General features: G+C 40.1%; 1 protein-coding gene across 1 annotated transcript; it reads right to left on the reverse strand.

Moving 5' to 3' along the window:
• Nucleotides 1-1,343: 1,343 nt before the first annotated feature.
• Nucleotides 1,344-27,638, reverse strand: ABRAXAS2 (abraxas 2, BRISC complex subunit). Its single transcript, XM_060033872.1, has 9 exons — nt 27,540-27,638; nt 23,110-23,200; nt 19,272-19,308; nt 16,619-16,685; nt 9,961-10,151; nt 8,981-9,100; nt 7,954-8,038; nt 6,242-6,356; nt 1,344-3,494 (listed from the first exon to the last, which is right to left on the reverse strand). The coding sequence occupies exons 1-9, from the start codon at nt 27,636-27,638 to the stop codon at nt 3,025-3,027; spliced, it is 1,275 nt and encodes a 424-aa protein (XP_059889855.1). The 3' UTR covers nt 1,344-3,024.
• Nucleotides 27,639-27,965: the final 327 nt, after the last annotated feature.

A 27,965-nucleotide genomic window follows, 5' to 3' on the forward strand; every position in this document is an offset into this window, starting at 1 on the left:
AAAATGCTGACATGAACTACATTTGCTGAATCTGCACAAACAGAAGGCCACTTCCAAGTTCTACATTCTAGACCATGTGTAGCTTATGGCATTCAAGGGCACATCTCCCTGTTAATGTTCCAAAACCTCACTGCTAGAGGGTGCCCCTCCCCCAATCTCCAGGGATCAGAACGAACCCAGAGTAACCCAATTTGGATGGACTCTATGTCCTGACTCCCCTGCCTTATTTAGGACATCACAAAAACCACTGTAAAAAAGAAGGCAGTTAAGCTAAATCCCAGAACTTTCCCCAAATCTGTTTGTCATAAAGTTGAAACGTAAACATTTTCCATTATTTATTAGCACCACATTTGCAGAACAAGCTGCCTTCAGGCTCCCTGTCCAGCAGAATTAAGGCTTGCCGTGGGAAAGGATGAAGCAGAACCTTGTAACAGAGTGAAGATCTTTTAGTAACTGAGATGAAACCTACAGTCAAGGCAAATCAGACCCAGAACACAATTAACAACCATTACTTCTATTGTATTTAAATTTTATATTCCCCAACTCTTTTCTTACCTCCTTAAAATATGAGTTCACAAGGTGGTCAATTTAAATCTTTTTATTAAAGCAGTTATGGTCATTGCCCCACAGTGTCTAGACTTTTAAATTAGGATTTGAATGTTTGGAGATGAGATTTCTGTTTCTACGTTTTGATCCTTCTCCAGAAAAGCCAATTACAACATGTTAATAAGCATTTCCAGACTTTCAAGTAAGTTAAAAGAATCCAGTCTCCTTTTCTCTAAATTAGTTGGAGGAGACATAGAGTAGAATCCTAAAAGGCTACAATCCCCATTTTAAAATCCTGATGAAAGAAGCCTATCACCTTGGACTCTGGAAGAGATACAGCACTAACCTGGCATGGCCCCCACAGAACCCAGAAGATACTCGTTAGCCAGCAGACACTCATTCTAAGGCGATTCTGAAATTCCAAAGACACTCTAGGAGCACCAAGTTCTATAACATCTCAATCAGTAGGTGATTCGGCTGAGCAGCCTCTTCAAACAAGATCGGTTCTTATATGAAAGGTGCCTTTTGGGAACTAAGGTTCAATTTTCTACTCAACTGATAGTCCTCTGGATAACTTGATATGCAACACATTCTTGAAATCCATAGGAACCTTTTAGTAAATTTTATTCTTGGATTTCCCCTGAAACCAGTCAGATTTAAAAAGAAAAATCTGTATGGAGGTGAGTTTTCACGCCTTTTAAAAAACTGTATGATGTCGACTAAGAACAGCTAGAATGAGTAAACTAAGCAAGACCTTGCCGGGTGTTGAGACAGACATTACAACAATAGTACCACGATTAAATAAGTTTTTATTGTCACATTTAACTGCTTTGTCAGATATACATTGTAGGTTTCGGAATGGCATAAAAATAAAAATATTTTCCTGAATGTCAAAATCTGAACAGAGATGGTGATGGCACTTAAAAAAAAAATTAAATTCACACTGGTGCTGAAGCCGCTAGAAGGGAGCTGATAAACACTGGAACACATTTGCAGATACAGCGGTCTGCAATATTTCAAATCAAATGGCAGTGGTATAAGGCCAACAAAACTGGAGAGTAGGAAGATACAGACCCCATACAGTAGATATCTGAAGAGTGGCAGTTTTAGCATTTCATTTCCAGTCAGACTAGAGTAAACTTCTCTCCTACAAAATGAAACTGCTTTTCCAGAACCTGGAGCTTAAGCCTCTTTAACAACTTCCTTATTCTGACAGGTTTTAACTAGTCCAAAGGCAAGGCAGCTATAATCCATGGCATTAGCTCCACGGGCTAACCCCGCCATAAATGGGGGGAGGGGGTCTTGTCATTTCCAAACCAGGAGCCTATCATTCTCATGAATGTCTTTAGTGGTTTCACACATTCTGGGCCTAAGACTAGAAAACAAGCAGTAATTAAATAAAAATGTAAGTGCATCCCAACGGAAAGTCTCTACACATTTCACAGCTATCTTCCAAATGTCAACTCAAAAAAGTATGATTATTCAGACTGAAAATGAATCTTTATTCAATAATCGAGATTCCCAAACAGTTTATTAAATGTCTTTCTTCCACAAATAAAACTAACACTAGGATTTATCAGAAGATCTAAACGAGTTATTTCCTTACGTATGAACTTGGCTAAATCCACTGTGTCTGGAATCTGTTCATCATAAAACTCAGGTCTGGAACATAACTCCTTTCTGTTATACTGCTGTGTGTCCTTCATTTAAGACTCTAGAACAGAGACCATAAATGTGGCTAGTGCAACATAGCAGTCACTGTAATTCCCCAAAAGAAAAATAAGTAATTTATTTCATGTCATACTTATTTGGATGATTACTTACTGGTAATTAGTATTTCTACATTTTTTTTTAAAGGCAACCATTTTAAGTGACAATACATATCAGGCTAGTAGAAAAAAGTTGAAACAAAGCCCTCTCTTTTGATCTCACAAAGTCATGCAGACAAAAGAAGGTACACGTCTGATTTGTTCCAATCAGGCTTCTTGGAATTATCAAAATTTCTTTTCTGGCAGAGATGAATTTGGCTCATCATAGAAAGAAGGTTCTTTGAAGGCTGCTGCTAAACTAGTTTCCCTTTGAAAAAGTAAATTTCAAGGCATGATAGTGCAAGAGGTAAGGTTTTGATTTATAGAACATTTATAGACTAATTGTGCTTAGTCTCTAATTTCCAATTTATTTTAAAGAACAGAAACTACGTTGATAAGTTTCTCTTTGCCTATATTTACCAGTACATCCATGAATCGCACCAGAATTAGGACAATTTGATTATCTTAATGGTTCTGTCGTGAAACCTGCACACTGAGTCCGCAGGCGAGGACCCGTGGACGTGAGGCTCCTACAAGTTCTGTGCCCAAAAGCGCTTGTCCCGGGGAGTCCAGGGGTCTGAGGAAGAAGTTCTCTCCCAAGATTAAGTCCTCAAAAAAACTCTCTCAATGAGCAATTAACACCGCTCAGTGGAGAGTTTCCTTTGTTTAGTTAAATTGGGGAGGTCTGAGTGTTCCTGGAGCCCCCGTCGGGATGCGTCATGGGTCGAGAATCCCTCGAATGTGAGTATTCGCTATTAGAGGGCTCTGTAGGGTCAATCAAATTCTCATAATCACTGTCGTCTGATTCCTCAGCACTGTCTCCGGCTGCTCCTTGAGGAGGAGGAGGGTCTGCCCCACTTCCAGGATATTTCAGTCCAGCACTGGTGGAGGCATAACTGGAGGAGCCCACGGCTTGAGGTCGAGGCATAAAGACGCTAGTTTCCATGCGAGAATGGCTCAGAGTACTTTCTTGATTATTTGGGTGAATATCAGAATAAGGGGGAGGAGGATCCGAGGCCTCTGCGTCTCCAAGTGCACTTCTGCCTTCAGCTGCAAACCCAGGATAGGGCATCCGAGGGCTGAACGCAGGGTCCAAACTTTCAGATGACATCTGTCTGCTTATCATTGCCTGTTGCAATCCTGGATGAAGAGAGGAAGAAAACTGTAACACTCTGTATTTTCACAGCTTTGCATTTCAATACGTTAAATGTTCAACCTGATTGTTCTGGAAAATAGCAACAAAGAAGTGAAATTTATTATTACTATGAATTATTTTACATTTGCATAGTATTTCACAATTTACAAAAGATTTTTCTATACATTAAGTCATTTAAGCCTCCAAACAGCTCTCTGAAGTACTACTGTCATCACTAACGTTATTGTTTCCATCACACAGGCAAAGAACCGGAGCTCTGAAAGGTTAAGTGCCTTCACTAAGAGAACAGCTAGAAGTGGGGCCCTGATACTCATAACACAGGTCTCTTAACTCCAGATCTGGTGCTGTTTCCCTCACCTGTTGCTTACTGTACTCAGAGACTGGGGGGACAGAGGATAAAATCAACAGTCCTCACCATCCTCGGCAGTCATCTGAACGTTAATTTTTCCTTAACAGGCCTCATGTCAAAAAAAATACTTCTTGACAACAACTTGTCACAATACTCTTAAACATCTCTTTCTCCTTAAAAGTTCAAAGCCCTGGGTTAGGTGCCCAGTTTTCTACATAATAGGCCATAATTTTACTGCATTTTTATGGTGGTAAAACAGAAACAGCCCTACATCTATGAGCCTATGGCCTTTAAATTGTTTTTAAGTACATTTAAAAAATATTATAAAAATGATCTGTACAAAATTTAGAAAAGAAAAACAAAAAATCACCCACAATTCTATCACCCAGATAACACTGTTAAAATTTTGGTGAAAATAGCACAAGATTTGGGGTTAAAAGACAGAAACTTTAGGTGGCAGGCACCCCAACTTTTCTGAATTCTAGTTTTATTATCGAGCTTTGTGTGTGTATGTCTGTTTATTTATTTGTTTGTTTGCCACAGCATGTGGGATCTTAGTTCCCTCACCAGGGATCGAACCTGCACTCCCTGCAGTGGAAGCGCAAAGTCTTAACCACTGGACCGCCAGGAAAGTCCCTGTATACATGTATTTAAAATAGAGCTGAGAGGGCTTCCCTGGTGGCGCAGTGGTTGAGAGTCCGCCTGCCAATGCAGCGGACACGGGTTTGCTCCCCAGTCTGGGAAGATCCCACATGCCGTGGAGCAGCTGGGCCCGTGAGCCATGGCCCCTGAGCCTGCGCATCCAGAGCCTGTGCTCCGCAACGGGAGAGGTCACAACAGCGAGAGGCCCGCGTACCACAAAAAAAAAAAAAAAAAAAGAGCTGAGATAATATGTTTATACTGTTTTATATCCTAGCATTTTCATATAAGATTATATATTATCTTATGTCATTAAAAATTCGCTTCAATGGCTATACAATATTCCATTATATAGATATACCAAAATGTATTCAACTATTCTACTGTTGTTTATTCAATTACTGTAACAGGTTGTTTCCAAGATTTTGTAATTATAAAGTTGTGATTAATGCTCTTGTGCAGAAATCCCTGTCTGCATTTCTGATTATTTCTAGAATAATGTAACAGTAGAAATGAATCAGACATCATTTACCTGGAAATATAAATTATATTTTAATTTGTTTACAAATATTCTTATTAAATTAGAAAAGGCTAGTTATACCCTTATCTCTTTTACACTTGATATTATTTGCCATACATTTTATAGATTTTACTTACAAATGTTAAATTTGGTGGCATTCATAGAAAAGAATGAAATAATGCCATTTGCAGCAACATGGATTGGTCTAGAGATTATCATGCTAAGTGAAGTAAGTCAGACAAAGGAAGACAAATATCATGTTATCACTTATATGTGGAATATAAAAAAATGATACATATGAACTTATTTACAAAACAGAAATAGACTCACAGTCACAGAAGGCAAACTTGTGGTTACCAAAGGGGAAAAGGGTGGGTGGGGGGATAAATTAGGAGCTTAGGATTAACAGATACACGTTACTATATACAAGATAGATAAACAACAAGGTCCTACTGTATAGCACAGTGAACTATGTTCAATGTCTTGTAATAAAACCTATAACGGAAAAGAATCTGAAAAAGAATATATACATATATATATAATATATATATATAATATATATATGTGTATAACTGAATCATTTTGCTGTATACCTGAAACTAACACTACATTATAAATCAACTATACTTCAATAAAAAAATAAATAAAAAAAAAATCTGGTGGCATTGTAGCAAATATGTTTGTTAGCATGCTGGAATTAATATGATAGATTCTTGGGCCTAATTCTCATTCAACCAGCTGGTTCCTTAGCTTAATGGTATCCAGTCATCCACTGCTATCAAAAACCAGACATTTAAAGTCTTTGTTGAGACCCTGCCCATGAATCAAAGGTAAAGTTAAGAGAATTTTAGGTAGCTCTTTTAGGAGGTTCCAATGAACACAGGACACAGTCCCTATGTGCAAGGCATGTCAGGGTTAACTTAGTAAGAAACATCACATCCACTGTACATAGGTCATATCACTTCTCAGGATTTATTGTAACTTGCTTCAGCATTTCTACCTTTGGTCTTCTTTTTCTTCCAGTTTCAGAGACTTGAGAGGGACACCATGAAAAACCGTACTTCCCTTCTGGAAAAGTCTAAAGACAAGTGAATGCCCTCTTCCAAGCAGCCTAACTTGGAGCTTGATGAGTGTAGAAGAATGCATGTAATTTATTATGTAATTTGATGTTTAAAACCAGACACTTCCCTGATTCTGAATGGTAAAATTAATAGGAGGCTCACTTCTTTCTTGTTCCTTTTCATTCTTCCTCTGAGTGATTTGTCTTCTTAATTTGTTCACTTCTGCCTGACAAGATTCAACAATTCGCTCACTTTTTTCTACGTCTGCACACACTGCCTGAGGGAAAAATGACAACAAGAACAATTAGTTTCAAATCCAAGCACAAGGCATTTCATAAAGACAGCATCGATTATAACCCTGGGAAGAGTCCAGACACTTTATTGAGTTAAAAAGCAGACACCTAAGGTAGAACAAAATCATGAAGGTTCCAGAGACCAATACTGTTGTTATCCACTGAACTGCTTTCTTAATTATGTTAAGATGATTATGCTATTTAGCTTATACATTCTTAAAGAGAAGGGTAAGAAGGGAAAGAGTTCATCTTTTCCCTTTCTTACTCATCTGTATTGATATGAAAAGGGAATTTCCGATACCAGTCTGGCATACAGGATGAACAAAAGACAGGAATGAGATACTTTCAACTCTTATTTATAATCAACAATCAAACATCAGATGACACATAGATTTATTTAACAGAAACTACTTATAATTAGGGAAAGTTGAAAAAGAAAATAAGTTTCAAAGTCAAGATTTAATAAAAGGTAACTATTTGAGACCATATCAATGTAATGTAACCACTCCTATCAGGGCACTGGACGTGATACTGGTGTTTGCAGGGCAGGCCTTAATCAACAGTCAATGAAATGTATGACAGCCATTTTGAAGTCCATTAGACAGTGCTGATAGCCTGAAAAGAGCATGGCCATGAATTCGGGACACAAAGCTGTTTCTCATCACATGTTCCTTCCATAGCAGAAATACCAGAAACTGCCTGAAAGTGGGCTGGTCACCAGTGAGTGAGGCTGTATTAAGTTCCCTATGCTGCTATGGGTAACCGTGACCCGAATTTGGAGAACTGACACTGGAAACTGCCCGTTGCATGCGTTCTCCTTTGACCCAGGCTGAACTCAGTCTGCCTTCCTCTTTTTCAGCAGCTGCCTTCATTCCTCTCTCTATGCCACGGGGCCTTCCTCCTCAAAGCTAGGCTTTCTCCAGACCCGGAACAGCTTCTTCAGCCTTACCACTCTCCTTGTCCTCAAAGGCTCTTTTGTTCTTAGGGTTTTAGAACAAATTACTCCTAAGAACACTTTGGGGATGATGAAAAGAACGTGGGAAAGTATTCTTAGCACCTAGCTCAGGATCTGGCTTGTAGGAGATGTTTCCATAAATATTTGCTGCATGACTGCCGAGGAATGAACAGGCTCCACTGCATCTTCCCACACAGTGGAGGCAGCTGCGGGCAGAGTGAGTGAACTAGAATTAGGAAGCAGAGCTGTCCTGAGTTACGGGTGCCTTTGGGTGAGTCTCAACTTACAGTACAAGTGATGGGACAGCTGTGTTCTTAGCAATACTTCTTTAAATTCGGAATACATTTCCCCAGGAAAAAAGCTGTCATTAAAGAGGTCATGAGTATTTAAAAGAGTGATATTAATTCTGTACTTCAGAGTTTCCACTGAAGGCACATAATGAGTGAGACCAGCTTTCATAGACTGACATGAGCAACTACTCCATACATCTTATATCACTTTGGGAGAGCACATTCTGATATTTGGACCACAATTCATTTGTCAGTTGGGAGATTATTAAAACTTAAAGTAGAATTAAAAGATTTGGGCAATATAAATAAGATGAATATAGTAAATAAACCAGTTACCTGCACTTTCTCCTGAAGTGCATTATAAACCTGATAAATCGCCCTGATGTCTTTCATTACTCCATCCTTGTCAAAAAAGTCAGTACTAGAAGACAAACAGAAAAAAGATTCACCAAGTGATTAGAACTGCCGTGAACTAGAAGGCACTTTCCCATCACTTCTACCTCTATCTATAACGTAAATGCTACAAGTTCACAGTGACAATGTTTAAGCAATAATGCCCATACCCCTAGAATTACAGGAGAAAGAAAAGAGAATCCATGTTACCGAGACAACTGAAAAATAATAGTGTTATTTTTTCCTAGATCACTCTATATATTTTTCAGTGACCACAGTTAGCTCTCAGAACCTCAGAAATACACATACTCTATCCAAACTTTTTTATCAGTTGCAAAAAAAAATCGTGGTAAATGATTAAAAAAATAAATATTGATAAAAGTAAACTATCTTTTCAATAAGCATAAGATTTTGATATACAGTAGTGGTGGTCTAGAGAATTACCTTACATTTTTCAATGTTATATCAAACGATGTCACACTTCTCCATAAACATATTGGGTTTTTTTTTTGTTTTTTTAAATATTTATTTATTTATTTATTTGGTTGCATCGGGTCTTTGTTGTGGCACCAGGGATCTTCGTTGTGGTACCAGGGATCTTCGTTGTGGCACCAGGGATCTTCGTTGTGGCATGTGAGATCTTTCGTTGCGGACTCTTCATTGTAACGTGTGGGCTCCTTGTTGCGGTGTGCGGGCTTCTCTCTAGTTGTGGCGCGCGGGCTCCAGAGCACGTGGGCTCTGTAGTTTGCGGCACGCGGGCTCTCCAGTTGAGGCGTGCGAGCTCAGCAGTTGTGGCGCGCGGGCTTAGTTGCCCTGCGGCATGTGGAATCTTAGTTCCCCAACCAGGGATCGAACCCACGTTCCCTGCATTGGAAGGCGGATTCTTTACCACTGGACCTCCAGGGAAGTCCCCATAAACACATTGTTAACAAAAGAAAGGAAAAAACATTCATTTTACCTTTCGACTTACCCATGTTCTTTAATAACTTTGGCATAACTCTGAGAAGTATTTGGCACTGAAGACACTTTATACTCTTGCTGGCTAGTGTTGCCTAGATTGGGAATAGCAAGGGATAGCCTTTGATTATACCTGCAGGGAAGATTGAGAGAGATCATGTTGAAAGCACCGCTCTACTTGAAGAATGGGTCCTGCCAATAGGAGCCTGAGTCTCTGCACTGGGAACTAACTGAAGGTCTCACAGAGAACCTACTTCCACAGACAACCTAGGGTTAGTTGAATTAGCAATTTTTTCCCTTCCCTTAAAGTAGAAACTCAATTGTAAACTCCTCAAGGGCAGAGGTGACGTCTTATACATCTTTTGCCTCTCCGCAGCAACTGACAGAGTGCTGAGGAGGTTTTAAGTGCTCAAGAACCTGATTAATTAATGAAATCTTGCAAATGGCTATTTAACAATTAATAATTATTTTCACTGATATTGATCTAATTTATTCTACTACAAGTGAAATTCTGGAGGGAACCCTTTCTGTTGTTTACAGACAGACACCATGATCATATGATTTTTTTTTTTTCTTGCTTTAGCAAGTTCACAATGCAGAACCCTCATTAACCAGTAGGTGGATCAATTTTACAATTTTGTCTTTGAAATCTGTGTTTTAAAATTACAGTCAGACTTACAGTGCAATAAAACTGTATTTCTACAAAATGGATTATGGAGAAGCAAATGATGATTTCTAGCTGTTTATTCCTATAAGAATTGATGCATAATTAATGTCTTGCTAACGCTTCTTGATTCAAAAACAATTTTAATTTATATAACTAACTGAAAGGAAAATACCTTCTCTAACCACAAAGAAAACTAGCTAAAGGAGAGTTATAAACACTTTACTTTAAAGATGCTATAAAATGCATATTTTCAAAGTCATAAATCTCAATTACTTGTATCAACATCTTTCCTATTTATGCGAGGCTGGTGGGAACGCTTTATTTACCTCCGATTTGGTCTAAAGAGAACGTATTCTAAAGCATGAGTGGAATTGTTGGCGGTGGAGATGAAGCTGAAGAGAAGGAAGACGAGGTCAGGCACCCCAAGGATGCGGGTGAGCTGCTTATGAATAACCTGCTCTCTGTACGACATCTGCTGCTGTGTGTTTCGCCGGAATCTGTACCACCCAATAACTTTCTGCAACAAAAACAGAAGAAGAAAAGTATTAAAAGTTGCATGAAATCTTACAAATTTAATTCTGAATGCATCCACACAAATGCTTGTACACAAATGTTCACAGCAGATTTATGCGCAATAGCTCAAAACTGAAAACAACCTAATTGTCCATCAGCAGGTCAACGGCTAAATAAACTGTGGTGTATCCACACACTGGAATCCTACTCAGTAAGAAAAAGGAACAAACTACCAACAAATACAACACAGACGAATTCCAAAATAATTATGCTGAGTGAAAGAAGCCAGACCCAAAATAATAATAATAATAATAGCATATGCTATAGGATTCCATTTCATATAAAATTCTAGAAAATAAAAAGTAATCTATAGTGACATAAAGCAGATCAGTGGGTGACCTGGGAGGGGTGAGAAGGAGGGATCAGAAAAGGGCATGAGGAGACTTTTGCAGTGATAGGTATGTTCATCATCTTATTTTGATAATGGTTTCATGCATGTATACATATATCAAAAGTTATCAAAGTATATGCTCTAAATATACAGTTTATTACATGTCAATTATACCTCAAAACAATTTAAAAAGTTTAGCTTTGTCAGTTTTGACTACACTGTAACTTAAATTGGTAAGTGAATTAAACTTATAGGCTCTTTGGAAGAATATTCTTCATAATGTGATCTGCTGGACATCTGGGAGACACATGGCCTAAGAGACATCTGGCAGTTCCCTAAAATGCTCCTGGGCCCCACCCAAACCTGGAGAATCACAACCTCTAAGGGTAGACCCAGGAACCTGAATTTAAGATAAGTTCTTAAGTTTTTTCTTATGCATACTACAGTTTGAAAATCTCTGTTGTAGAGACAATTAAGTTAATTCTTTATAAGAAGAATAATCTTCATAAGCTTCTTTTTAAAAAACAAACTCTTGGGCTTCCCTGGTGGCGCAGTGGTTGACGGTCGGCCTGCCGATGCAGGGGACACGGGTTCGTGCCCCGGTCCGGGAAGATCCCACGTGCTGCGGAGCGGCTGGGCCCGTAAGCCATGGCCGCTGAGCCTGCGCGTCCGGAGCCTGTGCTCTGCAGCGGGAGAGGCCGCAACGGTGAGAGGCCCGTGTACCGCAAAAAAAAAACCAAACTCTTTGAGTGAAAATCCTGTTTTGAGAAATCAAAGTAATTTAAAATTGTTAGTGTCATATTAAAACTAACAGTAAATTTAGATTATGTTTTGGCACTTTCACAAACGAAGGAAGTCAACCAACCTTTACTGAGCCCCTGTTCCAGACCTTCAGCTAGCTACGTTACAAATATTTTCACTAAGTATCACAACAACCCTAGGAGGTGAGTAAAGTTTTCTGCACTGAGTTCGTATCACATGCAAGGAACTACAGGCAGCAAAGAAACAGTTCCTGCCCTTAAGGAGTACTGCTGAAAATAAAGCATAATTCCAATTATATTAAAGCAATTAATTCTGATATTCTTTAAATATAAAGAAAACCCAAACACTTCTGACAGTGCAAATCTTACAAAAGAGATGTTTTGTCCAAAGTCACAGAGCTAATGAGTGACAGCCAAGATCTGGAACCTCTTTGCCTGTCTTTTCCACTGTACTACACTAACTTTAAAATTCCACATTATTCACACAATGTTGCTCATAAAAGAGTGAAAAGTAGTTTTCCTTAAAAAAAAAAAAAGTGGGTAACAAAAATTATCAACTGGCTAGAGCTACTAACGCCAAAGAGCATGGCACATTTCACTCTGAGTTTCGGCACTCTGTATTTAATGTAGGACTAGCTCCTCTGCAGGACTCGGGTGCATCTCACACACCCCTGCATTCCTGCAGAGGCCTAAGCAGTGCTCAGCTCATGGATTCTTCTTATGAAATACTCGCTGACTAAAGTATCTTGCAAGTGGCTACTGGATGGGTACTAATGCTTTTCACTTATACTGACTGTAATTGTTTTATTCCATTTGTATTTTCAGAGAAGCGGGAAGCCTTATAAATTTATTTTGGATATCAACTTATTCATTTGATATTTGCTAAAAAGATAACCCCCTTCATCCTGATCAATGAAAGATGACATGCCAAAATAATTCACATTGGCGACGTCTACAGTTCTACCTTTTAGAGCTCACAAGCTGGTTGCAATGCTGTTGAGAAATGAGGTCACTGATGTGGAAGAGAACACTATGTTTGGGCCATGATAAAAAATAATGAATATCTTTCACTAAAACCTTATCTCTGCTAAAGAGATACTTTAGCAATATTTCACAAAGACTCTATTTTTCACAAAGACTCTCCTCTCTACTCTCTGTGCTAGACATTCACTTACATCTTCTGGATCCAAAGCAATTATCTCCAATACTGGGCACACTTGTCATCTTTAAGTTCTGTTCTTTTTGGCCTTACGATGATATTAAGACAACAGTTATATTTATCATTATCTATTTCGGAGCAGGTGCTTTCAAGAAGGCAGAAGTCCTCCTCTCACTTGCTTTTTTTGTCTGAGCCCAAAACCTGAGGCTGGTCAAAACTTTGCAAACACAATATGGATTCTGCCAGAGCAGTAACTGAGCACACCAACGCAACCTTGCTGCACCTATTGGGGGATTTTTCGTACCAAAAACATTAGCCTCTATCTTAAACCCAACCTTTTTTTTTTTTTTTTTTTAATGTTTTAGCAATGTTGTGGAGTTTCTATATTTAGAGGCACACTTTTTTTAGTAAACATATTTCTATGTATTTTATACATTAATTGCTATTGTGACAAAAATCTTTATTAGCTTGTGTTTTCTAATGGGTAATTTTAGGACCCATTAGGGAACTTTTAAAATTATTATGTACTTATTTTATATGAGTTCAACTTACTGAACTTGAGTCCAATTCTTAGGATTTTTCTTTCTTTCATTTTTTATTTGGCCTCCCTGCACAACTTGTGGGATTTTAGTTCCCCAACCAGGGATTGAACCCAGCTGGGCCTTCAGGGTCCTCGGCAGTGAGAGCACAGAGTCCCAACCACTGGATCGCCAGGGAACTCCCAGGGTTTTTCAATTATACATTAGGTTTGAAGCCTGTCTAGCAAAGAGTCAGTTTTTGAAACAGTTCCATCAGCACTTTCTTGAAGAGCTGATATTAATTAAAAATATTTTTTGTATGTCAGATACTGTTTAAAGTACATATGTATTTTTAAGCCTAACTTTTAAATGTACCTTTGTAACTACTACTGTAACCCTTTTGAGGTGAAGATATAACTTTGTACCATTTCTGGAGGAAAAAAAAAATCAAACTAGAGTCAACTCTAAAGATTTTCAGTCTAAACGTTATGTATCATCTTTGTTTTGGGGCTATAAATTTGGATTTTTGAAAAAAAATCCTTAAAGAGTTTATATTATGTATAAGGTGCCATAGGAAATACAATGAACATAAAATATGGTCCCTGCCTTTAACAAATTCCATGGAAAATAAAACATAATTTCCAAGTAAACTGAAGCAACAAATTCCTGTCTTTAGTTGCAAAAGAAAATATAAACATTAGTTTTAGCACAAAGTTCTACAAAATCGAAACTGAAGATCAGCTTTTTTCAGAATCTTGGCCCCAGGAAAAGCGAAGTTAACTCCGGTTAACAACCTATGATTGGTCTTCTGTGTCTCAAAACAGCAAATCCAATTTTACTTATTTATTTATTTGTTTGTTTTTATTTTTAAAAATACAACATGATTATATTTTAATACACAACCAAAATACAAAACAGCATAGTAAATTAGCAAATCCAATTTTAAAATCCCCAAATTAATTTGGAAATGTGTCCCTATTTGCTACTGAAAAAACTACATGGTAGAGCTCCTTTCTTTATTTATTTTCAATGTAAAATACAATTTAAAAAACCTTATCACATAAAGTCTCCCTTCCTCAGCAGCATCTCTGCTCCCTTTCTCAAAGTAACTACTTTTAGGTTTGGTTGGCTTCCTTCCAGATCTTTTTCTGTACATTTAAACATTCAAACTTTTGTTTTTATAAAAAACAGGCTCAAATTATTTCATTTAACTTCGAGATCTTTCTATGTCATTCATGAGAACCTCCCTCATTCTTTTTAATGGCTGCTTCATATCCCATAGCATGGAGGTACCAACATAATTTACTTAACCATTCCTCCTGGTGGACATTTAGATTGCTTTCAAAATTCTCACTATTAAGCAAAGATACAACAAACATCTTTGTATGCTGGATTAAAAGGCCAAACTGCTGCGTTTAAACCTTGGCGCCAACATTTCCTGCTCGCAACCTTAAGTAAGTTATTTATCTTTAGTTGTCTCAACTATAAAATGGGGGTGATGATAACAGCCTCACAGCGCTGTTACAAGGATTAAATGTGTCAGTACCTGGAAAGTGCTTAGAATACTGCCTGGCACAGAGTTAAAGTGTTCAATAACGCCAGCTTTTCATACCTTTGTGCCTAGATGCTTTTGTTTACTTGGGCCAGATTCCTAGAGGTGGAACTCCATATTTAAAATTCTGTTATTGCGAAACTCTCCCCCTAAATGTCTATATCAACTTACATTCCCACCAACTACAGCTTCCCCATTTCCCACCATCTTGCCAACACTGGATATTAGCAATCCTTTTATACTTCTGCCAATTGGATGGACAAAAACCCAGCATTACGTGCTTCAATTTGCATTTCCTAATTGAGAATGAACATCTTTCCATTTACTTCTTGGACATTTGTGGATTTCTTTTTTCTTTTGTGAATTTCCTGTTTATATTCTTTATTCATTTTTTTCAGTTTAAATTTTTTTCATCTATTAAAAAAATTTCCTGGTAATTTAATATAAAGTGAGTGCTCTAGGCAACTGTGCTTCAATAGGAATTTTCAGGGAATAAATTTTAGTTTTAGAAAGTATAATAAAGCTTCATTATCTAAAATACGAAAATAAATGGAATGAGGAAGTAAGGTGGTGGCTGGGGGATGAATATGGACTGCTAAGAGATCCCAGAATGTATGCTTCAGGCAAGTCACTGAAAATGGGGGAGCTGGACCGTGATGCCTGTGGCTGCTCTAACCCACTTTCCCACTTGGGCAGGGGACTGTGTTAGACTCTCTGCTAATACCGAGCACTTCCTGAGTTTGTTATCACCCTCAAAACCACTGCCCTTTTTTCAGACCTATCCCTCACACTTCCCATTTTTCCTGTGATCTTACCTGCTTTCCTTTCTGCCTGTACATCCGACAGTGTTACTGAGAGAGTCCATACATTGGAAAGGCTGTTGATCTACTCTTACTGTTATTTCTTTTTTTTTTAAATTTATTTATTTTTTATTTTAGGCTGCGTTGGGTCTTTGCTGCTGGGCGTGGGCTCTCTCTAGTTGCGGCGAGCAGGGGCCACTCCTCATTGCGGTGCGCGGGCCTCTCACTGCCATGGCCTCTCTTGCTGTGGAGCACGGGCTCCAGGCACGTGGCCTCAGCAGTTGTGGATAGCGGGCCCCAGAGTGCAGGCTCAGTAGTTGTGGCGCACGGGCTTAGTTGCTCCACGGCATGTGGGATCCTCCCGGACCAGGGCTCGAACCCATGTCCCCTGCATTGGCAGGCAGACTCTTAACCACTGCACCACCACGGAAGCCCTGCACTGTTATTTCTGACGCCCTTCTTCAGACACCTTAGGAATCCCACACTGATTATTTTTATGCACAGGTAATCTTTTTAAAGCTTTTTTTTTTTTTAAATAATACATGCTTCTAAACAAAGGCATTTTGTTTTCTGTTTGATAAGTTGAAAGCTTTCATTGGTACTTTTTTCCCTCAAGTGATGGTTTAGTGACCAATCTATTTTCTGGAATTAATATACCAAGGTAAAAAAGTAAACCCCATACATGGTACAGTAAATTATAAATGAGACCATCAGACAGTGCTGCAGCAATAAAGCTTTGATTCATTTTCAATTTTGTTCAGACTTGCTTACCATGTATACACATTCAGAACATCATATGCATATGCTGACAGAAATGATAAACACATGACCTTTTAGAAAAACATCTATGTTCACTGTTAATTGAACTTGAAGGAGTAACATATCTAAAGACGTTTGACTGCAATTTGTATTGTTAAAAAATATTTTCCCTCATTATAAAATTAATGTATGTGTAGTAAATGTTGGCAAAATTATTTTTTAAATTACATAATGGGAAGATAGAACCACCCAGAATCAACTCAACTATTGTCAACTTTCTAGATTATAGTTCATGTTCTTTTTTTTCTTCTGACTTTTGCATAATGGAATCACTCTAAATATCCAAATTTTGTTCTATTGATACACTGTAAACATCGTGTCACATTTGCAATTTACCTTTAAAATCTACTCAACAGAATTCTTATATATTAACATCAAATCTCATTGTTTCATTTTACATTCATTTCTGGTTTTAAGTTTGGGTGATAAGGATTGATTTCCAAATCAGACTGGGTGACAAATAGAACATACCTTTCTCCGATCTTTAAGAATCCTGTCCAAGCTCTCTTCATTAACTTTGCTTGCATAGTCATAAAAACTGTTTTTTTAAAGAGAAAAAATATTTTATTAAAATCACATAGTATTTTGACATGAATATGCTTAGTAACATGTGTCTATGGGTCATCTAACCCTAAAAGTTGGTAATAAAGATACAATTGCTTGTCTGCAATAGGTATATAAAGAGAAAACAATCTAAATGCTTTACTGATATGAGGTATCTTTTGCATCAAAGACTACTCAAGACACTGCTACATTCAAAGGGTATTACTTCCATAAGTGGGAGGAGCTGATAGCAAGTAATTATAAAATGTGTGGTTTCAAATGGCTGTGACATCTTTTTCTTGTTTCTAAGTATCAATTACCTATGGGAAAAAAAAGAACACAGCAGCTCATTTTCTGAGAAATGAAGAAAGGAAACGAGTATTTGCTGAATCCTTAATAAGACACTCAGCTGCATGCTTCCTTGTGTTAATTCATTTCATCCTTGCCTCAATGCTGGGAGATAAGTACTAGTTCAGCCCAACAAGTCAACATGTTTTTTTAAAAAAATTAATTAATTAATTAATTATTTTTGGCTGCGTTGGGTCTTCGTTGCTGTGCGTGGGCTTTCTCTAGTTGTGGCAAACGGGGGCTACTCTTTGTTGTGGTGTGTGGGCTTCTCACTGTGGTGCCTTCTCTTGTTTCGGAGCACAGGCTCTAGGCACACAGGCTTCAGTAGTTGTGGCACGTGGGCTCAGTAGTTGTGGCTCGCAGGCTCTAGAGCACAGGCTCAGTAGTTGTGGAACATAGTCTTAGTTGCTCTGCGGCATGTGGTATCTTCAAGGACCAGGGATCGAACCCGTGTCCCCTGCATTGGCAAGCAGATTCTTAACCACTGCGCCACTAGGGAAGTCCCAGTCAACATGTTTTATTCCCATTTTTCTAGATAAAGATAATGAGGTTAAATGACTTGCCCCAAATCACAGAACTGGTAGATGGAAGAGTTGGGATTTGAAGCGAGGTCTGACCAGCTTCAAACTGAATGCACTCACCCTTAAACGAGACCAATCTGACCTGAATCCCATGATGAGCAGTCCAGGCATAATGTGTGGGCTTTTCTACCCCTGGTCATGGTTTTAGGCATGCCACCCTCCTCCCCTCCTCCTACCACCATACGCCCAGGCCTATAAGGCAGGAAGGAGTTCAAGTTATAGTAAAAACGCTGAACTGTGAGTCAGGAGATACCAGCTCCAGCTCCGTTCTGCTTCTCACTGTATGATCTTGGGCAAGTCACTTTAACCTACCTGGCCACCATTTCCTCTTTGCAAAATAAAGATTTTGGAGTAGACAGATGATTTCTAAGATTTCTATCAGTTCTAAGAATTATGAGTCTATGATTTAAATTATGAGTCTACGTTCTGTTACTACTTTGCTGACAGTGGTTTAAGGAAATCCTCAGAAGGGCAGGGCAGGGCACACCTAGCAAAGCTTTAGATGGTCAGGGCCAAACAGGACCCATTCTGACCCAGACAGAGGCTGTGTGTGGACCAGGGCCCGAATCATTTCATTTGCTCTGAGATTCTTTTCAAATGAACTGCCGGTTCCTTGTCTTGCTTCCTGCTCCTCTTTCAGTTATGTGTAAATCTAAGAGATGAGGTTCTCAGCTACTTTGAGGCTTAGTTCACAGGTAACAATCCTCTGAAATAATGGGCAAGTGTGCGCGGGAGGGGTGGGGGTAAGGTGGGTGGTGAACATGGTGCAAGTCCCCATGGGTTCTTGGGTGCAAGGGGGCTGGGTGTTTGGGTCAGCTGAGAATGGGAGCAGGGTCAGGGTGAAAGCTGCAGGGAACACACAGCAGGAACAGCCAGGCACAAAGGGTGGGCAGGTGTTAAAGAAGGAAGTGCTGACCAAGAACGCCGAATCCCGCTAGTATGAGCAGCAATGCAAGGAAAGTATTGGCCTGGCTCTTGGGAAAGTAGAAGAATAGGGCCTCAGGGAGTTTTACGAAACACAGAGTGGAGCTCATCATACCTGCCATCAGGCGGAAGGGTTTGGGGCTGAGAAAGCAGACAGAGGCCTGGACTGCGGTTTGCGGAACAGAAGTCCGGTGTCTGGGAGATGCTGGCCCCTTTCTCCCTCACCTTGGCCTCCGTCAGTCTCTCTGTCCTTTGCTTTCTCCCTCTGAACATCTCTCCTCCTGTCTTTTTCTCTTTCTGTCCTTTAGTTGGTAATAATATTCAACTGGTGTATATTAAACACAAAAAAGTAGGTTTTATGTTCCCTTTCCTTACATTTTAAAGTTGAACACTGAACACTTTTTATCCCTCTTAACAACACCAATTATTTTATCTATATGCGATCCTTGGTTAACTTCCTTCTCTATGGATGAAGAGCCCTTGCTAGAGGGGCTGGCATAAAGGCTTCCATTCTAAACCACTGAGGCCAAGATTTATACTGTCTCCCTTCTCCTCTTCCTAACTTAACACAGTGCCACACACACATCTGGCACTCAAAAAATAAGTGAATTTGGATGCCCTCAGTTATAACTTTACAGCCATAATCACATACAGGTCTAAATTCACTAGTTTTCAATCAGTTAATCTTTTACTAAGGACAAAAAGCTACAAAGAAGGATGTGGCTTACCTAAAAAGTTTTGAACAAGGCTGATGGTTGTGGATTTCTGTAATTAGAAAGAGGAAATACATCTCAGTTAATCATGTAAGATACAGACAACTATAAAACAGTTCAGGATTTAAAAAAAATTTTTAACCAAAATCTCAGACAATAAAAAGACAGTTTTCCTCTCCCGAACAGTGTGTACACTAGTGAGGGCAGTATGTCTTTTTAACACTGAAACCCAGGCACACATTCTCAGGACAAAGTAGACTGGTGAATGAAAGTTCTGGGTCCATTTGTCCAGGTGTGATGAGCACACATCTGAAAGCTTTTATTCAGGAACAGGCAGCTATTGTGTGCCCTCATTCAATCTTACCTATTTAAACAAAGCCTAAGAGGAAAAAGGAATCAATGCCTGGAAGCATTTGATCAAGGTGGGTAAGAGCTGTGAGGACAGCTTGGGGAAAGGAAGGCCTTACCACCCTACTATCAGTAACCTACTAACAATGCAGGACAACTGGGCCAGGTGTTTTGAAGGGGAAGGGCAGAAACTCTGAAAGTATATTAACCCTTTCAAAGATTTTCAGTACCAAGGGAAACAGTCATTTATAAGGCAGATCCAAACGGCTTCCTAAAAGATTGCGGCGATTAATCATAGAGAACAATTTCTTCAAGCTCATCAGGAGGCTTACGGTCTGGGTTGCTTTATAAGACCATGGGACTAATTAACCACTCAATTCTATTAACAACATGCTCCTGGACAGGGAATCATCACCTGCTGCTTATAAAGCCACAGCCACAGAGTTCCAGTCTGCAATTTTAACTCAATTAATATGAAACCACAACCTTGAAGGACACCAGGCTATGCCCATTAGCTTCTGTACTGATGTGAGTGCTGCCAAAACACAGACAGAGATGCCAGTACTTCCACAGGAATGAAAAGCTCATTTGCCTAGTATAACTGTCGACATAGTGATGCAAATAAGAAAACCTCATCTAGAAATATTTCCTTCTTTTATCACCAAAAATGACACGGTATACCACCAGAAGTTATTTCAGAGATGCTGTTAGTAATTAGAATATGGAATGTCTGTAGTAAAAATGTCAACTAGAGTTCAGGGAAAAGAAAAAAAAAAAAAACTCTTCTACCTTAAAGGAAAGAATATTTTGTTCAAGAAAATCCCTGGAGTAAATTCTGAACTCTGAATATACATTCCTGTCATCAATCCACCCCAGCAGACTTCTCTCATGATTTGCAACGTGGATTAGAAGCATGTTGAAGATATGCTCTAGACATCATGTGGTATTTTCTAAAGGAAGTTAAGGCTTTCTCTTACAAGATTTTGCAATACCTAACTAAGCACTCCATGGAGAAAACAAGGGGATGCTCTCAAACACAATAAGGTGCAGATTGGAATGAAGCTGGCGGGCACAATAGCTGATAGATAGACTTCTGGAAGCAGGGGGAGGCAGGGCAGGCTTGCCTCGGATTCTAGAGTCTCTGAAGCCTCCAGAGCTCATCCATGCGGTGGACCCCTCTTCACGTACGCATGGCGTCTCTGCCCGCATTTCTGTAAAAATCCCCACTGGGACGTACTGCTGTGCTTGCCTAGCTTCCTGTCTCTGCTTCTCCTGCTGGTGGGTGAGCTGAACAGCTCCTGTCCTTCCCCCTTCCGTTCTTTCCAGTAACTGCTGCTGCATCACCTTATTAACTAAGGGAGCTCCCTGTTGCTGTCTCCTGACCGCTCCCAGCACTAAGAGCGGACGACTCCGCTTCAAGTGAGTGAGCACAGCTTTAAAAATGAATATGTATTCAAAACAAGTGTTCAAAATGTGATATTCCATATAAAGTCCTCCTTATTGTGTAGAGTCAAGGAAAGTTGTCTGTGTGTGGATTCAGACATTTTCAACAAATAAGAAATTTGGTCAATTTATTTTATTTAAAATATCTTATTCTGGTGGTTAAACTGTGCCAGAAAATTTCTTCACACTAGTGGTATGGAATACTTCTCATGGCACATTACCTAATGTTTTGCCTTTCAATCCAGGTTTTCCAGAGTCTTTGGTTTACATTTTCTAATATGTATTTATTTTTAAAAGAAAAATATTACAATGATAATAATACATTTAAGATAATACTAGCAAATACTCTGTTCATGAGATCCGTGACTATTTCAAACAACAAATTGAATGTAGCTAATAAATTAAACATTATACAGCAAAAGAAGGTTGTCATGGCACTGTATTAACTGGGACTCTCTGTTGGTTCTTCTCCATATCTACAGTACCATGGAAACTGGTATTTACTGCAAGAACCGGAAGGTGTATGAATCAAAGATACAGTACACTACGCTGGAGAATTTTAGTTACTTTCCCATTCTATTTCTTTAAAGATAAATAAACAGCCAGAACATTCATCAGAAATGCTACTTTTGTGGTCACGCCAGGCAAAAGAGCTCTTTCTTGCACGGTTTTCTGTCAGGTCTATCTGGCAAACCTGCATATACCATATTAGTTTTGAAAACCCAAGCACAAACAATGAATAATTGCACAGATGGCCAATGAAACCAAGTTCTCTATTTTAGGATTTTAAAGAGTTAAGCAAAACAAAACACAAAAATAAACCATCAGTGAAAGAACAGCCATGCAGTAGTATATCAGGTATTTTTTCAGCAAGTCAGTATATTGTGGGGAGGGGGCTTGTCTGGCTCTTGAGGAAACAGCTGTCTCGTTTCCCTCCAATCCCAACCACCTCAGTCCTCACCCGGCCTCCCAGCCCAGGTACTAGAAGGCTAGGAGAACAGGCTGAAGTTGATGATTTGGTCTCAACATAACCTAACCTCCCAGCAGTACTTCAAACCACAAACCACTCACCTTCACACAGGCTGTATTTTAGTCACACAGAAACAGGCCAGGCTCTCTGTAAGTTTCATGCACTCCCTGCACTGGGATCCCCTGAATGTACCCTAAGTTTACCTCCCGTATGGTGTCTTTACTGATTTAACCCACTAGCAGTGGGTTTTTTTTTTCCCCCAACTCATGAGATTTTCTTTGTTCCTTCCTGACAGCACTCGTCCTGCACCCTCTGGTATTTCTGTACGCTCGTCTTATCCTCCCCACAGCCCTGGAAGGCAGGGATGCATTGGATATTTCTCTCATTGCCCAGCACAATGCCTCTCGCAGGGACGTTCTTCAATAATTGTTGGCTGCATAAATGAATAAAATGACCCCCGCTCTGCTTTGAGTATCAGGATATGCTTTTAGGTGAAGTGCTCGAGGTGCCGCTGAAAGGACTACAATCCTTCTTTATCAAAAGGAGACTGCTCCAAAGAGGGCGGGTGAACCTACAAATGCTCCTTCGTTTGCCCCAGCAATCGCCCCCAAATCGACTGTTTGGCTTACTCCTCAGAGGCTGTGTAGGTTTAACAAATATCTCCTGTAAACAAGTGTAAACATCTTTGCCGGATCCCTCCAGGAAGGACCAGCACGACACGTGCTTTCATTATAGTGTGAGGTGATGCCGACAATGGGCACAGCCCGAGGTGCAAACTCAAGGATCCCTGTGGTTGTGAAGAGACTATCACGTGTAATTCCACACAGCCATTCATAGGTCAGACCAGTCAGTGGGTGAGGGATGGCTTCACAGGATACCTGAACTTATAGCTACACACTGTGAGTTTACACTGACTTATAAAAACATTTCACATCACTTACTAGTGCAAATAATTGGCATTGTGACTTCAGTGCTTTTCTATGTACTCTTTTAATATACCATTAGGTTAAAATCAGTTAAAGGGCCAAAGAACAAAACAAGCAGCATATATACAAGAAGAGTATTTCTAAGGTCCGTGATAAACTCACTCACCAATGACTTGCAGAAGTTCTGTGCTGCTGATTTGGGAGTCGCTGATGCTAAAGGTTTCCTCTTGTCTTACCTCTCCCAGCAAAAATCCTTCCTGAAAGCAATGGAAGAAAATAGCTGCAGCTAAAAATCAAAGGGATTTTTACTGGAATTAAGAGGAATCGAGGACATTGTTATTTTTTATAATAACTTTAACAATAATCCAAATAAGTCTGCCATGTAAACTACTAATCCACAAACCAACAAGTAAGACTAAAGCAATTTGAGATTTGGCTATTAACTGGATTGTTCGAAAAAAGGATTTCCTGACAAGATGAAATATTATTTTAATCCCTTCCCCTAAAACCCTGTTTTTTTTGAAGTGAAAATAAGGAGAGTGAATTCATCACCTAAATCCTACTAAGTGTAAGAACCAATGTTAAAAAAGCTCAGGAAGCAGAAATATTCCAAGGTTGTTTTCTTGAAACAGCATGTAATTTATTCCATTGTTTTAAAAACATTGCTAATGGGGGCTTCCCTGGTGGCGCAGTGGTTAAGAATCCACCTGCCCATGCAGAGGACACGGGTTCGAGCCCTGGTCCGGGAGGGTCCCACATGCCGCGGAGCAACGAAGCCCGTGCGCCACAACTACTGAAGCCTGTGCACCTAGAGCCCGTGCTCCGCGACAAGAGAAGCCACCGCAATGAGAAGCCCGCGCACCGCAATGAAGAGTAGCCCCGCTCACCGCAACTAGAGAAAGCCCACGTGCAGCAACGAAGACCCAACGCAGCCAAAAATAAATTAAAAAAAAAACACACAAAAAAACATTGCTAATGATAAAAGTATAAAGAAGTTGACACAATGCACAACCTAACCGCTCCTGTACAGGCTGGCATGGGAAATGAGCATTCCAGCAAATAAATTTAACACTACATGAAAGTTTTTCTTTAATAAATGCTGAGGTAAATTTATTTACACCTTTGGAGAACATATACCACCATCATCAATTCTGGATTACTCAGCATATAACCTACTGTTTTTGAGCACTTGCTGTAGTGTTCAGCACAAGCACAGCTGGAGAACATACACTCTAAATGTCAAAATAACTTCCCTGTCGGTGGTGAACTAATAGGCTGTCCCAGACTCCCCCTCCCCAGTCATCCACATGGCTTGCTCCTTCCCTCCATTCCACTCTTCACTCAAATAGCGCCTCATCCGAGAGGCCTTCCCTAGCTAGTGGAACAGAATCAGAGTCTGCCAGACACTGTTCCCTTTACCCTGCATCCTTTTTCTTCTTAGTCTCCTCACTATCTGCCATATTTCATATTTATATGTATTAACAAATGCCTGCTCCTACTAAAATATAAGCTCCACGAGAGCAGGGACTCTGTGCTTGTTCACTATGTATCTCAACACCACGTACAGTGCCCAGCACACAGGAGGTGCTCAATAAATGCTGCTTGAATACATTTGATGAAACAATGTCCTTTCCATTCTAGGTTGACCCTTCTAATCAATTAAAGAAGCTTCCTAGTTTAAAAACATTCCCAGGGGACTTCCCTCGTGGTCCAGTGGTTGAGAATACACCTTCCAATGCAGGGGACACGGGTTTGATCCCTGGTCAGGGAACTAAGATCCCGCATGCCGCGGGGCAACAAAGCCCGTGTGCTGCAACTACTGAGCCCGTGCACCACAACTAGAGAGCCCACGCTGCAACTACAGAGCCCACAAGGTCTGGAGACCATGTGCCACAACTAGAGAGAGAAAACCCGCATGCCACAACTAGAGAGACGCCTGCGCACCGCAACAAAAAGTCCCGAGTGCTGCAACTAAGACCCAACGCAGCCAAAAATAAATAAATAAATATTAAAAAAAAAAAATCCCAGTTGGAATCTGTGGGGGTGAGGAGGGAGAAACAGATGTTTTTCAGCATAGCTTTTGTATTGGATAAGGTGAGTGGAGTGTCCTAAAATCCCAAATCATCATGTACAGGGCATCTCTCAAACTTTAGTAATATACACACCCCTCTTTCAAAAAAAAACCTCTCAGAGCTAGAGTCCATGACTACTAATCTGGAAAACACAGACTAAAGAAGCTTGTTTTATCCTATGAAAGTCTTTCAGTTATGAGTTCTTATTACAAAAAACAAGCTTTGTCTTTGTAACAAGTTAAAAACTTTTTTCTTTAATCAAAGTGGAAAATACAATTTAAAATTCCTACACAACTTTAGACTTTAAGAACGTATCTACAGATTCCTAGCAAATAAAAATGCAGGACATGCAGTTAAGTTTGAATTTCAGATAAACAATGGATAATTTTTATGTAATAAATGCGATATACTTATACTAAAATATTATTTACTATTTATCTGAAATTCAGATTTAACTGGGTGCCCTATATTTTATCTGGCAATCCTACCACAGGCCTCCGTTTGAAAAAGTCAACAGTGACATCAAGACATTCTAAAGCCGAGTATAACATGAATGCCTATTTATCTACTGGTCTGGATTATCTGAGCCACTGTTACCTTATAACAGTAGGCAAATTATACTGTGTGGGCTAAACCCAGCCTAACGCCTGCTACTGCATGGCTTACAAGCTTAGAATAAGTTTCTACACTTTTAAATTGTTGAAAAAAAATAGAAAATAGGAATATTTCATGACATGTGAAAATTATACGAAATTCAGATCTCAGTGTACATAAGTAAAGTTTTATTGGAAACAGTCATCCTAATTTACTTATTGTCTATGGCTCCTTTCTCCCTACAACAGCAGAGCTGAGTAGTTGCTACAGAGACCACATGGCTCATGAAGCCTAAAATATTTACTGTCTGGCCCTTTACAGAAAAAGTCTGTTAACTCCAACTCTATTGAAATGAGTGGTTTTAAACTAATTTCTTGCCAGGGCAAAACAAGAACATACTACAAAAATAAATTCTTGGTTCTTCAACTTTAAAATATATGAAATTGAAATTACTTTAAAATATTCCACTTATATAATTGTGGCAAGGTTAATATAAGCAGGTATCCTCGTATAAGACACAAGTTGCAAACTATTGTCACTGGTGAAAATTTCTGTGAAGTCTAGCACCATGCCTGGCATAGCACAGATATTAAAGAGATAGCTCTTGAAATAAATTAATAACAATCTAAGTAACACGGCCGTCTCATTGCAGTTTGTAAAGAAACTATCCACTTTTCAACAGGTTGCTTATTCTTACAGTAATTTTGCCTTATACATAAACTGTGATATTACTAGGCACTCCAAGGTCTAGAGAGGTTAAGAAGCATTATTGTGAACCATATTTAATACTTCCACAGGACACTAGAAGTGCCACAAACTACCTTTACATGGAACTGCATTACATTATTAAATATCTGTCTGCAATATCAAAGGTGTTAGTGTCCAGAGACAGGAGCTGCCTCTGGAGAAACCCGTGTTGTGTATACTCCTATCCTTAATCCCTACTATCAAACTGAAGCGAGGAACGGCACAATAATTTAATGCCATTCAATTTAATGGAACCACCTCTACATGAAATCAGTTTTTATTAATGGAAGCAAGGAGTGCAGAAGTGAAACCAAGTCCAGTTCCTTCTTCTGCAGTGTATCATTTTGCTTTGTGATGACTACACAACCACAACAGTCCCCCCACTACGTTTATTTAATGAACTTCAATAATTCACTACTAAAATCACTTAAAACAATCCCTCAATTTGGTGGGCAAGTACTTAAAGATAAAAACTATCTAGTTTCATAAAGAATTTCCATCCAGAGGCCAGTGACATTAAAAATGCATTTCCGATCATTCATACGTAGGCCTGTCACTTCCCTATTTCACTGCGACTAGTTCCGTGGTCTTAGAACCTTCGCCAAGGAACTGAACATGCAACTTCAAGGCAAAGAGACCCTACACCTAACACTCCTGGTTACATCTCCATTTTCCATCGAGGAGAAGAAAACACACGATCGTATCTAACAAGTACGAATAGTGACAGCCACGGTTTCCCTCGTCGCAGCCCACAACAACCTGTCAGACCAGCGGGCGCGGCTGGGTGTCTGCGCTCCTAAACTAAAGCCGGGTCTCTCGGCTCCTTCCCGACCCCAGACTCCCCTCGCAAGTCTAGAAGCCTGACTCTCAGGGAGGGGCAGGCGCTCGGTTTCCACTAAGCGACTCCTGACACTGTCGGTGGCCGGCCGGGAAAGCTCTGCCAAACGGGAGACTGCCGTCCCGGGACGGCCAGGCGGCGGAAGGCACCGAGCGAGGGGGCCCATCTCGGGGGCGAAGGGCCCCGGGCAGCAGGAGTTCGCTGGCGGCGGGAGCCTCCCGGGTCATCAGTTAATCGGGCCAGCCCGGGGGGGCGAGCCGCAAGTGATCGCAGCTTGGCCGCAGGCGTCGGCCTGAGACCGAGGCTGGAGGCCCCAGCAGCCGCGGCGGGGGGCCCAGCACCTACGTGGTCGGCGTTGCTGTTGGCGCTGTGAAAACACACAGCGCTGAAGGTGTAGCCCGAAATGGAAGCCGCCATGATGGAAATCTCCAACTCCCCCATCATGCCCCGCGGAGGGCACAGAGCCTTCCGGTCGGCCCCTCCCCTTGGCATCCTGGGAAATGGAGTCTTCAGCGGGTGAGGCCAAGGGCTCTGTGCGCCGGGGAGCGAGGGCTGAGAAGTGCAGGTTTACGCGATCAGAACCGACCCAAGCACTGTATCCTCCCCGTGGGTCTCGTGCTCTGCGCATCCCAGACACTGCCTCTTCTGTATAGCTCTTGGTAGTTCCCCAAACCGTTTTTTCTCTTTACAAACGAAACTTTTAGCATTAAAAGCCAGCATTTGCCACGCTCAAGGATAAAAGAGGCAGTTGATTCGGGCAACTGTACGGTT

This window comes from Delphinus delphis, chromosome 16, assembly GCF_949987515.2.
Source record: "Delphinus delphis chromosome 16, mDelDel1.2, whole genome shotgun sequence".
NCBI classification, from domain to species: domain Eukaryota; kingdom Metazoa; phylum Chordata; class Mammalia; order Artiodactyla; family Delphinidae; genus Delphinus; species Delphinus delphis.

What these genes read in the sequence shown, in the direction of transcription:
- ABRAXAS2 (XM_060033872.1), bottom strand. Translation starts at nt 27,638, where the DNA reads ATGATGGGGGAGTTGGAGATTTCCATCATGGCGGCTTCCATTTCGGGC. An exon ending in AGAACTTCTGCAAGTCATTG is followed by an intron (nt 19,309 to 23,109) that starts GTGAGTGAGTTT and finishes TTCTAATTACAG; the next exon opens with AAATCCACAACCATCAGCCT. An exon ending in TTCTTAAAGATCGGAGAAAG is followed by an intron (nt 10,152 to 16,618) that starts GTATGTTCTATT and finishes TTTTTGTTGCAG; the next exon opens with AAAGTTATTGGGTGGTACAG.